The 18,261-nt window shown below is 36.7% G+C and overlaps 1 protein-coding gene across 1 annotated transcript in view; it reads right to left on the bottom strand.

Annotated features, from left to right (window-relative positions):
- The window catches only part of si:dkey-12j5.1 (uncharacterized), an 84,346-nt gene that overhangs the window by 46,903 nt on the left and 19,182 nt on the right, over positions 1-18,261 (bottom strand). The window contains exons 6-8 of the mRNA XM_017453232.3: positions 17,106-17,229; positions 16,238-16,360; positions 11,777-11,845 (exon numbers count right to left, since the gene is read on the bottom strand). Of these exons, the coding sequence (XP_017308721.1) occupies positions 11,777-11,845; positions 16,238-16,360; positions 17,106-17,229 (316 nt within the window). The remainder of the gene's footprint in view (positions 1-11,776; positions 11,846-16,237; positions 16,361-17,105; positions 17,230-18,261) is intronic.

Below are 18,261 nucleotides of genomic sequence, written 5' to 3'. Positions count from 1 at the left end.
TTTTTTTTTTACACCAATTACAATAAATATAGCAGGTATAAATCAGTTAGAGAAGGAGAGAATGAGGGAAAGAGGTCCTACATCACAATGGCCCTCTTCACAGTTTGAGCATTATGATAATATTTCAACTTGAAATCTCATTTTGATATAATGTTTCACAGACCTTGTTTGAAAGGTCGTTCAATGAGGTGAAAAGAAAAAATGTTAGCTTTAGGGAATGGGATATTTCATTTACAGGGACTGACGGATGCAGAGATGCATAGGAGTGTGGAGAAAGAATGAGCGCAAGAAAGAAACACCCAGTGTGAAAGGAAATTAGTTTCATAAAATTGACTGAATACTAATAAAATAAGAGATGTATGGAGTTGGACTCATACAGAGAAACCTGTAGTGATCCAGTCATGATTGCCTCACAGCTTTTGCTCTGTACACAGTGATTTGAATTATTACAGCTGATGCACTGGCTTGAATCAGTGAATCTTGACACCCCTAGAGGTTCGAGCAGAGATATATATCTGGTTCATCATTCTGTTCTGTTCTGCAAGTATGAAGCAGAGGACTGATGCACCCAACAGTCAATACAGTTATCTCTCTCTCACAGCTCCGAGTGCACACAAAAATGAAAATCCTTGACGGAATAAAGACGAATCAGTAAACCAGATATAACTGTACAAATAAATATGTAACAAAAATACAACCTACAAACATCTTTAATATTAGTATAATGATACTGGTAATAATACTGGTATGACTGCTACAAAATCTCTCATATACCAGAAATATTAAGGTCTGGAATGAGAAAGGTAATGATAAATACAGCATTATTTCTACGTACCAGAAAAAAGAACTATGGGTGGTATATGTTTACTACAATTCCAACTCGAAAAATTATTCAACCCACTTTTAAAATATTGAAAAAAATCAAAATAAAATAATAACAACTATGGTCACAGTGATTATTCATATAAAACCTGAGTATTTGCCATCTTAAGAGATTATTCTGTCTAACCAACAGTAGATACTAAACTACCAGCAATCCAGTGTAATATTTCTTAAAATATAACTCTGACCACAATAATTAATCAATAATTACAGGCGAAGTCTAAGCTTTTTTTTTTTTTTACATAATTGTTAGCTACACTACTAAAGAATAAAATTTGTGCAAAAGGTATTAACGTAACTTTTCAAGAAATGAACAAAAATATCAAACGAGAAATAAGAAAACCCATTTTAAATGTTCACTGTTTTCAGTTTCAGAGTCTTTTCTTCTTTTTCATTGTATTTTTTTTTTGTTCATTTCTTGAAGCTATGTTCAATATTTTTGGCACAAATTTAATTCCATATCCTACTAGCTACTTTACTTGTCAGAAAGTCTCCAATAACTGGGGGGAAATTATAAAAAAAAAAAAAATACAACTTGCCATCTTAAAATGTATTGTCTATCCTGCTGGGCAAGTGAAAGCTCTCGTTCAACCCAGTCCCATGTTTTGGCTGGCCAGACCTAACTGTCTAAGCTAAAAAGTTGTAGCTAACAGAAGGTAATTGTTAAGTGCAATAATATAGACATAAACACACACAAAAAAAATTCCCCATAATGAAGACAACTCGGCTATAGGAATAGTCATATTCTAAGGCAGGGTAGCAACAATGCTTTTGTTCATAAAGCTGGCACAGAATGCCAAAAATGTCTACATATGTATGTCTAGATATTTGTTATATCATTCTGGCTTGAATATATAATTAGACAGCTAGTAATTTTCTCGATAAGACTACAGGATATTTAGAAGCAATACGATGCCTATAAAACACACATTTAACTAGAAATAGTTAAAATGAGAAGCTTGTGATTTATAAAGTTACCAGCATAAATGATAGCTAACATTGTATTATTAGCTATCTGGGAATATTACATGATATGCTGAGTTGTAAAATAGTAAATAGAGCCAACAGTACATTGCCTTGGTGTCATAGATGTGAGAAAGTTTTGGTGATAAAAAGTAGACACAATAATGTAATATCATGGGTGGAGAAATCATTATCCCAGGAATCCATGACAACACTATTAGTTTTGTATTCGTATTTGCCTGGTGGACAAGTAAGCTCAGTAGGCTAGCTGTCACCTACGTTTTTTTTCTTCTTCAGAGAAAGTGATAATTCTACTCATTATTTAGCAAAACAAATGTTTTCATAGGGTTTGTATATTTATCGAAAATGCATTTCACGGTGGTGCGCATACTTTGAATCCCACCACCTGGAACAGAATAATGCCACACATATCGACATTTACAAGGTGGATTAATTAACGTGCATGGATAAAGGACAATCTTTTCTAACTCAGGCATGGGGATGCACTGACAAAACTGAGCTAAATAAAGTGTGGTGCTTAGCTGTAAATAAAGATGCTAATCACTTTCTTGTTTGTGCAATGTGAAGAGACTTTTTGTTGAGGGCACAAACACAGTGTGCTACCTCAGACACTTTCTTAGGCTAGGTAAGAGCAACATAACAAGAAATGGGTGCAAAATAACAAGCTAAAAAATATAACATTGAGAACTGAATTTTTTGCATAAATCTGAATGAAAAATTTGCCTTATTTCTGAGAGAAATAGAACATAAAAAGATCAAATAATACAAATTTAGTAAAAGCCCTCAGCTACCTGAATGATTTGTCCAACTCTTGTACACACGCTGCTGATTTTCAAACCCTTTTCGCGTTAACAAATTATAATGTGTATCATAAAGCATAACCATTAAGATTAGCTATTCAAAGAATTTTCACTATAAGCAGTTTTTGAGGTAAAACACTAAAGATAAAAACCCACAAAAGAAAATTAGGTAGTCAATTAAAAATGTGCACACAATGCAGTCTGCAACCCTGTGGATTTTTTTTTCTTAATTAAATGCCTTCCTCTTTAGAGATAATTGGATCCTGCCAGTGTCATTACAAACTAACATTCAATTCTAGTTGGTATAAGTGGTGATGAGAGAATTTTCTCCTTTCTCGCTTTTGTTCCTTCTTGCTTTCCTTGTCTCTTTCTCTTTCAAAGGAAGACATAAATCTTCTGTTATTGGGTATGCTGGGCTTTGACCAGATGGTGTCGATAGGGGAAAAGTCCATGCTAAAATTGAGTTAGAACCTGTTCCTGAGTTTTGACATCTTTAAACACAAAGATACACACACAGATTCTCTCAAGAGTGCATACAGATAATACCAAATCTCTCAAGAGCCCCGAGTTTCCTCAAGAAAGATGTTATGGCACTAAAAAATACACACACTGTGGAAATGTACAAAACATCTACAGAGAGACCTGTCTCTCACAGGCTTGTGGTTGTCTCAGGATGCCTGACTGAACAGACATCTATATTATAGCGCTTTTACCACAGCACAGGGTTGCAAGACACGGCTTGAAAACAAATCCGAACCCAGACTTATGCCTGTCTTGGCTGAATGCGTGTGCCGGGTTCCCATCACCTAACGTTTACTTGTGCAAATAGGAAAGTTTTTCCTGTCAGGGACCCATTTAACTGTACACTGTAAAACATTTCAGGTGGTTAAATTTAAGAAACGCAAGTTCACCTGCTGCCTTAAACACGTGAGCAAACTCAACTTAAAGATAACCTTTGTTTCAATTCAAACAGTTATGTTAAGTTTTACTTGTCAAGACAATGGATTAATTTAAGTGTCACTTTTGAAAACATAAACTTGAGTTCTATATCCAAAGCCTGTCATGGCGATTGGACTTAAAGAGAAGAAATAAGTTAATAACTCAATGGGGCTATCATGTTTTACAGGGCAAAATAAATTCCACAGATTTATTTTATGAACCTCCAACTATTCAAATATTAGGCTCATTATTTAAATGTGTAAAAAACGGCTAATTATTGATAGCTATAAGTGGGTGTTATGATATACAATAATATCAAAGATTCACAATATATAGGTTTTCTAAGAAACCTTTTTGATTTTAGTTTTATTTAATGTCTACAAAAATTAATTTTTTTAAAAATTCAAAAAATTTTACATTTTCAATTTTAAAGATTCTGTAAAATATTTTAACATCAGCTGTGACCTTTTCATGCTACACAGTGTAGTTAGTGTTACAGCTATCTGTGTTGTGTGCATTTGAATACAGATAAGCCGCTGCATTGCACAGAGTAAACCTTGAGGATGGAGTAGGCAAATACTTACATAAAACGAGGTGTCTCCTATGCCTCCCTAGAAGGCATGAACTCCATCTAATTTGAAAAAGCATGTTACGTTTCACTAATTTGCTAACATTAACTGGATATATTTAACCATGTTAGCCTGTTTTCTTTGCTAATGCCAGGTTAGCACTGCAAAGCCTTGATTTCTTGATTTCTGGCTAGGCAGCAAGTCATGCAATTCTAGTTAATGACAAATACTGCAAAATTTGATGTTGTTTACGGTCAAAACAGTGTAGTTATTTTCAAACAAAAATCATATTCTAACAGTTTTAGATAAGTAATAGAAATAATTTACATAGTTTCATCACTTTTTACCTTTTTAACATCCCAGTACATTTAAGTATATGCTTAAATATAATTTTTCAGTACTTTGTCCACCACTGCTCCTAGCAAATTTTGGTTGCGTAATCTATGAACAGCATTATGAAGTTATCCTGTATGTACACTATGTCTACCGAGGTGAGTTATCTTTTACTGTGCTGTTACCTGTTGATGAGATAGTTTGTTGCTGCTCTTTTACAAGCTAGCTACATTCTACTTGTAACATTTTCACATGTGAAGTTGGAATGTGGATTTCTTGACTAGTGTACTAGTATTTTTGTCAAAACCCAATATTTAATTGTTGGTCTCTCAGTTCATTCTACATAAATCTTGCAACAGTTGCAAGCTCTGCATGGACTGGATTCTAATAAAACTGCCGACCAAATGAATCAATGCAAATGTGAAATTTAAGTCATACAACTACTTGGTTATCATACCATCTCCTTCTCTCTCTCTTGCTCTCTCTCTTCAACTTTCTTTCCATTCCTCAAAACACCAATCAAAATGTTTCATGCTGAGCAGGAGCTTGGCTTCTGTCTAAGCACCGGCTATCAAAGCAATGACCCTATGACCTTCAGTGCAGCTCTACCAGGCAGCCAGGTGACTGGTATTAATATTAATGCCTCCCCTATGGTGCGAAGCACTTTCAGCCATGCTGAGACATCTAACAGCTTTCGAGTCATGCTGCATTCACAAACACGCTTCTCCACTGGGATGGAGATACAAAACAGACAAAAGAATGAAAAGAACAACCCCTTTCAGGTTCTTCCCAATTCTTGCTTGTGTGGAAAAACTAGGATCTCTCATTCATTTTTTAAACCTCCCACAGCTATCATTCATTTCCACACATCATTTTTTTTTTTTACTTTTTCTATTCTATATACCATTCTATACCTTTCTCAGTGGGATCTGTTCAGGATTTTCACAGTTCATTATATGCTCTCAGGACTCTCTCTCTCTCTCTCTCTCTCTCTCACACTCACACACACACACACACACACACACAGTAAAGGTCAAGTGCTGAGCAAAATACAATTCCTGAATTATTCAAATGCAACCTTCCCATTGAGAAAAGACAGAAAAATGCTTTGAGGGGAAAAAGAAACAAAAACACTTATTATTCAAGTGAAGCAAACACTCATTTAGTAACAAACCTCTTTAGCCATCACACATAATAGAAAGTGGCTTTGGCAATTTTTAAAGTGCCTTTTAAACTCCTACCCACTAAAGCTATCAAAACTAATTACACTGTACAATACTATTTAAATTTGAATAGCATTCACATATTCAAAGGCAAAAATCCACATTTCTGAAAGCCCTGTTTTCTGCTTTTAGTCAGCTAACAAAATACTTTGCAAATGTTTTGGCTAAATGACCCGCTTGGTGGAAAATTCCATTTTAATTGTATAGGAATTTTAACAATAAAAATCAGCTTCATAGAAATATGGATGTAGAATTAAATCCCTAATAAGCAAGCCAGAGGTGCCATTAGTGAGCAAAAATCTCCCCGAGACAACTAGTCTCAAAAGGGAGCCCATCCACCTCAAACAGTACTGAGTGTGTTAAAAGGATTTTCAGTTTGCGCATACTGTAAATAATCAACTAAAGCTTACAACTCAGAATTTCTCACCACCAGCTTAGAAAAAACAACAACAACAAATCAAATGTCCCCTCAACTCAAAACTACTTCTTTACTTTTAAAATAAGCTATGGAGAACACATTAGTATTTGCTTAAGATTAATCAACATAAAAATTAGCTTGTTTAATCTATAACATTTAAAATACAATTCTGTATAGTAAATACAGACAAAAACATACTGTTTTGAGGCAGTAAATACATCACTCATGGCTAATATTAGCTGTCCAGATTGTTGTTACCAAAACACAAACATAGAGATGGTGGTGTTTTTTCCCCTCTTCATTAGCTAGAAGGAACAGAGGTTAAGAAAAAAAATAAAAAATTACGTCATTTTGAGTTTCGTCTTTCCAATTCTGAGGTAAATCAAAAGCAGCATAGCAGTCCTGGGATGAGCACAGGATAGTCTTTATTATTACAGCAGCAGTACCTAAATACAAATCTACAGTATTTATGTGATATTGCCACTGAAACAAGGGTGAGACTTGGGTATAAACTGTTTTTGGGAAGTGCAAAACTGTCATCCGTCAATAAATCATTTACAATTTTCACACATTTTGAAATTCTGCATACATTTTTTAATATAATATTAGCATAATAAATATAATATAAAAACACACAAAGTATGTTCTGAAAGTGATATTACATTTCACACTCAAGGTCTAGTTGGTGACGAAGACAATATCTCTCTAAGACTTATAGAAACTAGCGTTTCTCTCATCTTTTAAGTTATGAATATTTGCTGATTCACTAGGTGTTTCGTATCACTGCACCTTCAACTGTAGGTTTTCTAAGTTACTCTGGATAAAAGGTTCGGAAAAAGACGAGATGATTTTTTTTTTAAATCGTCAACTGTCCAGTTTGGGTGTCTATGCCCGTGATAACTTTGATTCCTGCTCTTGGCTGACAGGAATGGAACCTGATGTAGTCTTCTGCTGTTGTAGCTCATCCACCACAAGGTTTGATGTTTTGTGCATGCCAAGATGCTTTTCTATTCACCACAGTTGTAAAGGGTGATAATGAGTTACTACAGGGGTTCCCAAACTTTTCCAGGGCAAGGCCCCCCAAATGGCATTAACATTTGACCGAGGCCCCCCTTTTGCAAGATGTCTTTAAAACACATTAAATATACAGACTTCTGAATATATCCCCCTTTTTTATTAATAATTACATATTACAGCTTTAGATTACATTAGGAACTGATTGTGTGTGTATGTGTGTGTGGTTATCTGAGAGTGAGAAAGAGAAAACATACTAGTGGGAGGGATGGGCTTGGTGGCTCCGACCAAATTGTTGAGGCCCCCCAGGTACCCCTGGTGGCCCCCAAGGGGGCCGCAGCCCCCACTTTGAAAACCACTGAGTTACTATACCCTTCCTGGCAGCTCAAACTAAATGAGCCATTTTCCTCCGACCTCTCTCATCAACGTTTCCACCCACAGAACTGTCACTCACTCAGTGGTTTTTTTTGGTTGTTCACACCAATCTGTTCACACCAACAACTCTTGAGACTGTTGTGTGTGCAAATTCCAGGAGATATTCCAGTTTCTGAAATAATTAAACCAGCCAATATGGCACCAACAACCATTCCATGGTTAAAGTCACAGAGATCACATTTTTCTACATTCTTAAGTTTGATGTGAACATTAACTGAAGCTCCTGACGTGTATCTGCATGATTTTATGCATTGTGCTGATGCCACATGATTGGCTGATTGGATACGTGCATAAATGAGCAAGTGTACAGGTGTTCGTTTTAAAGTGGATGGTGAGTGTAATGCACTCCATCATGTCATACCCTATTGTAATTAGAGGTGGACAAATCAGTAGTCCGGGCACCCAGGACAGTCGATCTCTATTCGTGCTATTAGTTTTCTGTTCTTAGTTTCCCGGCCAGCAAATAGATTCATCAACCAGATAAAGAAAAAAATCCCTACTTCCTAAAGCACCTAACTGCTTTTAGTACACATAATCACATCATCTACTGCACTGCACACAGCTGGCTGACAGTATAATTGTTTTACCAACAAAACATTTTAAGAAAAAACATTAGAATGTATCAAATATATCCTACAAGACTTATTAGTCTTAGTAGAAAAAGGACTACACATATGCCCATAATGCATTGCAGGATGGGATATATTTGCTCCAACAAGGCCATGGAACGAGGCACTCGACCGCAATATCTGCCCATGGGTACGTATATACCAATCCATCCATTCATTTCTTCACCTCCACACATACACTCACTTTTACTTCGCGTTCCCAACCAACAGAACAGTGTGAGATCATGAAACATAAGGATAAAAGATAGCTGATGACATGACAAACAGCACCAGTCAAACCAACTACAGCATTGTAAAACATAATTCATGAATAAACAAATGTCAGATGTGGCTGAAAATAAAGTTTGTGTACTTCTCCAGAAGATTTCCAACCTCTATCTTTATGACTGAAGGACAGTACATGTACTAGATGGATGTTTCTACAGATATATAGGTGCTTTATTGATCCCCAGTCACCAATCAGGCAAAGCACAGTGTATGGAAAAAGAGTGCACACACATACAGTTGCATAACACCCTATGATTCACATCTCCTATCCAACTAATAGAGAAACCACAAGAGCACAGTGAGCAGGGTGATGTAGGAGGCAAAGAAGACTGCAATAATCACAACAGCTTCACAGTTTCAGAACTTTAGTTAACTCTTGGGGTTGTCAAATTTCAAAATCAACCATTAGGCGCCAACTACATGACAAGTATTATGGTGGCTAAACTCACCAAGTGTCATTTGAATTACAATTAACCTCAGGGTTTTGATTCTGCACACCAGCGACATGTTTAAAGCAATATAAGGACTGTACAGACATGTGAAAAAATTAACTGTTGGGTTTTTTGGCATATTTGGACAAGCAAACATTTGAAACAGTGCCTATTACTAAAGGTGATGCACTTTATGAAATGGCACATAAACTGACGTTTTGTAGTAATTTTCTCAATTTAAATGAACAAAAAACAGATCAGTCAGATGAAAAAAGTAAGTACACCCTGTGGAGGCGGGGGCGTGGACGAGCACCGATTTTGAGGACTGTGGGCGGAGCCAGAGAAGGTGAGTGGTAAGGAATGCGCACCTGTGGGGAATGCTCCGAATGGATGTTCTCTGTTGCAGTGAGACAAGGCCAGGATAAGAGGGAGAGAGACATGCATCTCAAGAGACAGAGTCACCAGCACAACGTGAATGTGTTTTGTGTGGGTGCATGTGTGTCATGTGAAACGAACACTGAAAAGCGGAAAAAGAAAAAGGAGCAAAATAAAGCGTTGAGTTGTGTCAAGTCTGGCTTCCTTCTCCTTGCCCTTCTTCACACACCCCTACATTTATCACACCTTCAAATCCATAAAATTATAATCAGATGTCCAAGAGGTGCCAGTGATAAGAACCTGCTTAGGAAGTGCAGGTGGAACCTGTCTTATTTATACCTCTCTGGTGTCTGGTGTTCCCTTTTTTTATTGAGGTGTGTGGTGTCATCATGCCAAGATCTAAAGAGTTCTGTAAGGCCTTCAGAAAAACGTTTGTGGATGCCTAAGAGTCTGGCAAGGGATTTAAAAAGATCTCCAAATTATTTGAAATATATCATTCCACTGTAAGGAAAACAATCTACAAGTGGTGCAGATTTCAAACGACTGCCAATTAGTCCAGGACTAACTGTCCCAGCAAATTCAGCCCAAGAGCAGACCTTCTGATGCAAAAAGAAGTCTCAAAAAACCTCAAACTTTCATTACAGGATCTGCTAGTAAGTCTTGCAACTGTTGGTGTCAAAGTACATGCTTCTACAAACAGAAAGAGATTTGATCTGCATGGGAGGCGTGCCAGGAAAAGCCTTTGCAAGACTACAGTTTGCCAAAGAGCATACAGGCAAAGACCAGGTCTTTTGAAATAATGTGCTCTGGACAGACAAATCAAAGATGGAGTGGTTTGGCCACAGTAACAGCAGACATGTTTGGTGCAGACCAAAAACACCTTTGCAAGAGAAGCACCTCATACCATCTGTGAAGCACGGAAGTGGAAATGTTATGGTTTTGGGTTGCTTTGTTGCCTCAGGGTCTGGACAGCTTGCATTCATTGATTCAACTATGAATTCTGCATCATATCAAAGAGTGCTTGAAGATAATGTGAGACCATCTGTCCGAAAGTGACCTTTCATCAGGATAATGATCCTAAGCACAATAGCAAATCCACCAAGCAATGGCGCAAAAAGAAGAAATGGAGGGATATGGAATGGTCTAGTCAAAGTCTGGATTTAGTCCCATTGAAATGTTGTGGAGGGATTTGAAACGGGCAGTACATGCAAGAAAACCCTTTAAAAAAATCTTGGAACTGAAAGAATATTGACCGCTCTTCCATGCAAAAATACGAGCAAGCCTGGTAGAGAATTATGCAAAACACCTACAAGAAGTTATTTCTGCCAAAGAGGGCAATACTAGCTTCTGAGGCCAAAGGTGTACTTATTTTATCCACTGAAGAATCACAAATCTATTGATGTTTCTGTTGAATAACAGGTTTACATGTAAATGACATCAAAGCAGTACGGTAGGGTAACTCACCCTATAGACTGATTTATACGCATATGAAAGATGGCAGGAATGAACACAAAACATGCTCGTTGTGCAGCACCAATGGAAATAGTGGAGGCAGTATAGCACCATGTGACCCCAACTGTGTAAACACACTAACATCCATCTGTCTCAAATCTCATATTTATGTACAACTCTACAACGTTACTGAGTACTACATTTTTCCTATTACAAAAAAAATTCTTTAACCATACACAAGGGTCTGTTTTGAGTACCAGTCTTCTTGATTTCCTAGATTAGTACATATTTCTGAATATACACTGAGGGTTTTCTACTTGAGATCCAGATCATAACAACAATCACAACCACTGCAGAAAGTTTTAAAGAGACACAAAGCTCATCAGTCTGTTTAACACTGCTGTGCATGACATTGCTAAAATTACAGTTTGACTGTAATGGACAGGGATGTTTTAGCTCTGACGTGCAATCTGGTGGACGCTGCTTTTAATCCTCCACATGTACGTAGTGAGTATGTGAACAATGCGGCTCATGTAGCAGCTGCATATGTGCATGTACACATGGTGAATATGAAGTAAATTTGCACCTTATCACAGACACCAAATCTTAGTGAACAATACTTGATTTTACCCCCCATCTCCCAGTTGCCAAATAATTTTGGGGCTCAGCGGCAACCCCCACCAACCAAATATTCAAACATGTTTGACTTTCTCACTGATTATGCAACTAATAGCAAGAAGAGCAGTGAAAAATAGCCTGTAAGAGTCTGAGAGGAAATCAAATTCAGCTGCTGTTATGCGCAGCAGATCCCTGAATCCAGTTTTTCATTTACCTTTGTGTGGGAGGATGAGGGCAAAATGTAAAAACAACAATAATACTTCAACATGAAATTATTAGTCATACCCAGATAATTGAGCTCAAAATATCACAATTACATTTGCTTAATTTTGGTCATATCAGTAATGTAATGATTTTTTACCAATTAAATTTTAATGCAAGAGTGAAACAATGTAGTACCATCTTACCTCAAATTCCTCAACTTCTATCAGTAATTTGGCTGATGTTATTCGGGACTCATACGGTGGGATGTTACTCTGGAAAAAAAAATTTATTGAATATGTTACGGGCAAAAATCTCTGTTTGGCTTAAAGCAACGTTATGCTTACATAATGCTGAAACAATGCTTAAAAACGTCAGGATCCAGCACACACACACACACACACACACAATTTGCTATTTATTGATGCAATTAAATGGAAATTCTTGGCCAAAACTAAAACTTAGAACACCCTTGAGGGGAAAGAACATCTGAAAAGAAAAACAACTGAGTGATGCATATAATTATTATTATTATTATTATTATTATTATTATTATTATTATTATTATTATTATTAATCTTATCATCATCATTCAATTTTATTTGTATAACAATACAAACTGTATAACGATATATTTTCACAAAGAGGTTTTACAGACATTCAGGTATTAATAGGAGTAGTAGTGGTACTATGAGTAGAAGTAATATTAACAGGAGGAGGAGGAGAAGAAAGTAGTAATTAGTAGTAATAGTAGTAGTAATAATAGCAAAAAATTATGAGTTGATATTGAATAGCAGAAGTAATAGTAGCAGTAGTAGAAGCAGGAGTAGCAGAAGTAGTAGTAGTAGTAGTAGTAGTAGTAGTAGATTTGCATTTACATTTATTCAATTGGCAGATGCTTTTAACCAAAGCGACTTACAAATGAGGAAATACAAGCAACGCAATATATCAAGTGGAGAACAATACAAGTAGTGCTACCATACAAGATTTTTAATCGAGTTCTAGAGAAGCAAAGTGTGCAGAGTAAAGGTGTAATATATATATATATATATATATATATATATATATATATATATATATATATATATATATATAGATATATATATATATAGATATATAGATAGATAGATAGATATAAAGTTCGGGGGGGGGGGGCTTAAGTTAGGGGTTAGTTAAGTGTTCACGGAAAAGGTGGGTCTTTATCTGTTTTTAGTGACAGGTTCTGCTGTCCGGATTGAGGTTGGAAGTTCATTCCACCACTGAGGGACAGTCAGTTCTGGACAGGGACTACATGCCTCTTTGAGTAGGCACTACCAGGCATTGTTCGTTAACTGATCACAGGTTGCGTGAGGGGACATAAACTTCAAGGGGAGTGTTGAGGCAGGGGGTTGCTGTTACAGACAAAATCTTGTACATGAGCATCAAGGCCTTGAATTTGATGCCATCAGCTAAAGGAAGCCAGTGGGAGGAAGATGAAGAGGGACGTGACATGGGTTCTTTTGCGCTGGTTGAAGACAAGACGTGCTGCTGTATTCGGAATCATCTGAAGGGGTTTGATGGTGCTGCCTGGGAGGCCTGAGAGTAGTGCATTGCAATAGTCCAGTTTTGAGATAACAAGAGCTTGGACTAGTAGCTGTGTAGCCTGTTCAGTGATACAGAGTATATACACTTCTGTGATCTAGTAGTAATAGTAATAATAATAGTTGTAAAATTAGTAGCAATAGTACTACTAGTATTAATATTAGTAGTAGTAATAATAATAGTAATAAAATTCTTTGTAGTAATAGTACTAGTAGTAGTAATAGAAGTAGTACTACTGACAGTAGTAACAGTAGTAAAATTATTAGTAGTAATAGTGCCATTAATAGTAATAGTAGTAGTATTAATAGTAGTAGTAACAGTAATAACAGAAGTAGTAACAATAATAGGAGTAGTAGTAGCAGTAGTAATAGAATGTAATCATGAACAATCATTAGCATTTTATATAATCAATGCCTAATTATATAATTATGAGTTAATGGAAAAAAAAATTATGTCCCCAAGACAATATTAAAACATATTTATCTATCTGTCTGTCTGTCTGTCTGTTTACAGCATGTTTAGATTTTTGGTCATAACCCCAATCTTTCATTTTTGTCTAGTTTTAAGTGGTTTTAAGATTTCAGTGCCCAAAATTCTAGAGCATCCTTATTTTATCCTTATTGATTATTATTTACTATTGTTGTTTCTGTCGCTGTTGTTTCTGTCGCTGGAGTCAAGAGCTACCACATGCACTGTAAGTGAATGAATTTCTACCCTGATATTACGTGTGTTATGCTCTTAGGTAGTTGGAGCTTGATGAGCAAGATGCAAATGTAAGATGCTCTTTTATGAACAGCACTTCTACGAGTGTTTTCTGAACCTCTTGGCTCATTAGCACTTCATCAGAGCCTTGTCTCCTTTTCTGCTGACTGCACTCTTCCCTGCTGTCTAAGCCTTTCTTGCCTTTTCAACTTTGTCTACTCATTAACCACTCTAGCCTCCCGTCTCATATCGTGTGTGTGTGTGTGTGTGTGTGTGTGTGTGTGTGTGTGTGTGTGTGTGTGTGTGTGTGTACCTCAGTGCAAGAGTACTACCACATCAGATTTTCATCATGATGGCACTGAACCAAATCTGATCCCAATTACACTGTGGCTTTTACATCCTGTTCATTTTGCTTTTCACAGGAAACAGAACACGTTCACAGCAGAACATGAAAGAAATCTGTTTAATTTGCCATCACATTATGCTTGCAGCTATTAAACCAAACAACAGAAAATGATCCAAACAAAAAGCAAATACAGAAATAAAACCAGGGCTTTTATTAAGTTCCTCTGATTCATTTCAGGGCAGTGATGTATGTAGAGAAGCAGAGAAATTCTTTTTAGCAACCTCTGAAACAGCATAATATTTGCTAGTTTTGAGTAAAATATTTGGAGTTCAAGTTTCAAGAGGGATGTTAAAGTACAGGGTCAGCATGTGTATGTGTGCGCACATGTCTGCCTTGGAGCCCAGTGTGACTGAGAGCGAAATGAAAGGATTAGTCTCTCCAAGTCCCACTAGCTTTCTCCATCCAAGAACTCATTTCAAAGTTCGAGGAAGCTTCATGCAGCGCTGCTTTTAGTCTATCCAATGGAACGGAGGGCAAAGAAGTCCCTCAATCAAACTCTCACACACTTAGAAACCAAACACAAACACACACCACAACATCTCATGGGCAGTATGTTGTTTCACCATACTTTCCTCATTCCTACAGAAACGTCTTAATCTTATCCACCTCTAAAGAATTACATGGGCATGTCATCATGTCACATGTTGCATGCATTGGAACCTCCCACAAAATCAACTCTTATCACATTTTTAGACCAGGCAAGAACTGTACAATTTAGGAAATCATGTTTGAATTGCCGGTCCTATACAGCCAAAGAACTTTCCAGTTTCTTGGTAACATGACAAGCTGTGGGATTTATTTATTTATTTATTTAGGTCCTTTTAACTTTAAGAGAGAGAGAAAAAAAGACAGGCTGGTAATGAAACAACAGTCTATAAGGTGACAACAGGAACTAACTTGTCTGACAAACATTCCATGACAAAGTGACTATAAATATGAATAAAAAAAAAAAACAACTCGTCAAACTGCTGTGGTGCAAGAGGAATAAAACATGCTGTTATTGGAGTGGTAATGCACCACATCACGCCGTCACTGGTTATTTTCCTATAGCACATGACGTTATTCCTCACCTACCAAATTAGTGCAACAAGGATTAAAATCTCCGCCTATCACAATCATTAGATAAGTACCAATTCACTAGCATTTCAGCTTATCTTGATTATTTGAAACGACCATGATTAAAAATATTGCGCAATCATACGTCTCCATATAAATATATTGGTCGGGAAAACAGAGCACTTGTTTCATAATTAGGTTCTTAAAATAATCAGATCACTGCACCATCCGATTTGAATCATTCCCTGTCGAAGGTTGTGATGGATTAATTATTTTTGTGTAGCAAAGTAATATCTAGTGATGTATTAACTTGATCACGCTCACTAAAATGTGTTGTACATGACCAACTTTAGTACATAGTCCAGAATTGTGCTAATGATTTAGTTACATATTTATTGCTGTAATACTGAGTTTATGGAAGTTATACGTAACCTGTACGACAGAGTGATCAACCACAATGCGATGTATAATAAAGCATGTCTCACAAGTGTTTTATTCCTCACAAAACACTTGTCTGCAATTTTCTATAAATATACATAAATATGGATACAATTGATCCTTTTATAGTTACATTTTACATTGTGGAACCTCACAAAACTACTAAGTTCCTGTAATCACCTGCATTATATAGCAGCAATAAACAGTTGTTCCAGCACCAGCCTCTCTTTTTTTTCTCTCTCTCGAAGTTAATAAGCCACAAAAAATGCAATCAATGTATCTGATAAATGGCTGCATTAGTGCATTATTACAAAAGGGTCATAAAGGTCAAAAATAAATGTAATATAATGGAATGGAAGACAGCACTAATGTAATGTAATGTAATAGAAAAGAATAGAATTTCAGTAGCTGTTTCAAGATTAATGACACATAATGGTTCTTTCATGAGACAACATCACAGGCGCACACACAAACACGCACACACCTGCACTCTTTCCTCATCCTCCTCATCTTCATCAGGTTGCTCTGAGCCTGCTGAAGACTCTTCCTCCTTCTGTCGACTCGGTAACCATGACGACACACTCTTTATCAGGTAGTCACGGCCTTCCTGGGAAAAAAAAAAAAAAAAAAAAAAAAAAAAGTGCTGCTTGCATCCATTCTCTTATTATATTATTGTATTGTATCATATTATTGAACTTGGTCTTTTAGTTTTGGACAAGCTTCTCCAGACAAGCAGAAGAGAGCAGGATGGACGAAGCAAACTTTAAAGTGCCGTAGCATTAACTCAGACCACGTAATGCATAAAATCAGATGTAAAATCAGATCAAACTCCTGCTTTGTAATAACGCAGTTAAATCTGGATCATTACAAGAATGGCCATCTTGTGAGCTTTAATATCTTGTCTGACCTACAGCAAGCATTCTGGATATAAAACCCTTATACCAGTTTGCCACCTAGTGGTTGACGTCGGAATTAAAGTGCAACGTTTTCACTTCAGGGAAGAGGGAATTCGTTATAAGGGCACACTCTCAGTTAAAGTGTATGGTAACCTGAGTTGCAGTCTACTTGCAATCTTTCTCTATCTCTTGCACATGTTTCTCAGAGCTGTTAAGTTCTGGTTGCTAGTTCATAATTAAAATTCACAACCTAAACCAACCTAAGCAATGTTATTATAATAAACCTATCAAAGTGTGCAGACAAGAAAAATGTATAGAACATCAACAGCACAGTCAATGGATTCGGTTCACTTCTAAAGCCACTGGTGGAGTGATTTAAATAAATGCTTCGTGGGTGGTGTGTGAGGACACAACAAAGAAGACAGGATGGCTTCTTGTGAAGAGATTATAGTGTACCTCCGGTTTCTCAATGCTGAAGAGGTAGCTAGCCATTAACTGCAGAGCTTCAGGGTTGTTCTGGTCATAATGCAGCGCTTTCTCAATAGCCTCCTTACACCGCTCGGCTGCTCCCTCCTCCATACTGACAAAATAAAAAATAAAAGTAAAAAAATTTACACATTAATACACTTACACAACACTGATCCCAGGTAACTTGAGAGCATCTAGGATTTTTTTCTCTTGTATAAAGTTTCAAACTATCACCTGAAACTGTATTCCGGGATTTACTGAGCATTATTTCATAAGAATTCCAGCCTTTAAAATATAATTGCCAGATTTTAAGATTCTATGAGGTATTTAACAAAGTCCTTCCAGCAAATTAAAGTGTTAAAGACGCTTTTATTCAAACTGCTGTAATATATTTCCAAAACAACAAAAAGTGTCTTGTCTGTTTAAACTTATCCTGCCCCATTTATAAATCGTATTCAATATAAGGAAGAGTATGAAGTTTATGATCATTCAGCTTTGAAATATATCTGCATTAAAGTCCTACACGTACTACAAGCTGAAATTTTGGTTTATAGATATCATAGGAATCATATAGTACGTCACTGGAAAGCAAGCAGTGCTTTCAGTATCTAAAATCCAGTATCTAAAATATTAGAATAAAGAACTTATAATACAGAAATGTCGACCTGAGAAGAGCTCTAATCAGCTAATTAACTCAAAGGTGTTAAAAATTAACACCTGCAAAGGTTTCCTAAGCCTTTAATCTCTCAGTCTGGTTCAGTACACACAACCACCATCATGGGGAAGATGAAAGTAAATGTTGCATTTCATTTGGAAATCAAGGTCCCAGAGTCTGGAGGAAGAGTGGAGAGGCACAGAATCCAAGCTGCTTGAAGTCCAGTGTGAAGTTTCCACGGTCAGTGATGTTTTGGGGTGCCATGTCATCTTCTGGTGTTGGTCCAGTCTTTTCTCAATTCGAGAGTCAATGCAGCGTCTACCAGGAGATTTTAGAACACTTCATGCTTCCATCTACTGACAAGCTTTATGGAGATGCTGATTTCCTTTTCCAGCAGGACTTGGCATCTGTCCATAGTGCCAAAACTACTAGTAACTAGTTTGATGACCATGGTATTACTGTGCTTGATTGGCCGGCCAACTCGCCTGA

Source organism: Ictalurus punctatus, chromosome 23, assembly GCF_001660625.3.
Source record: "Ictalurus punctatus breed USDA103 chromosome 23, Coco_2.0, whole genome shotgun sequence".
NCBI classification, from domain to species: domain Eukaryota; kingdom Metazoa; phylum Chordata; class Actinopteri; order Siluriformes; family Ictaluridae; genus Ictalurus; species Ictalurus punctatus.
The sequence above is the reverse complement of the archived record's forward strand: the minus strand, read 5'-3'. Positions and strand labels throughout refer to the sequence as shown.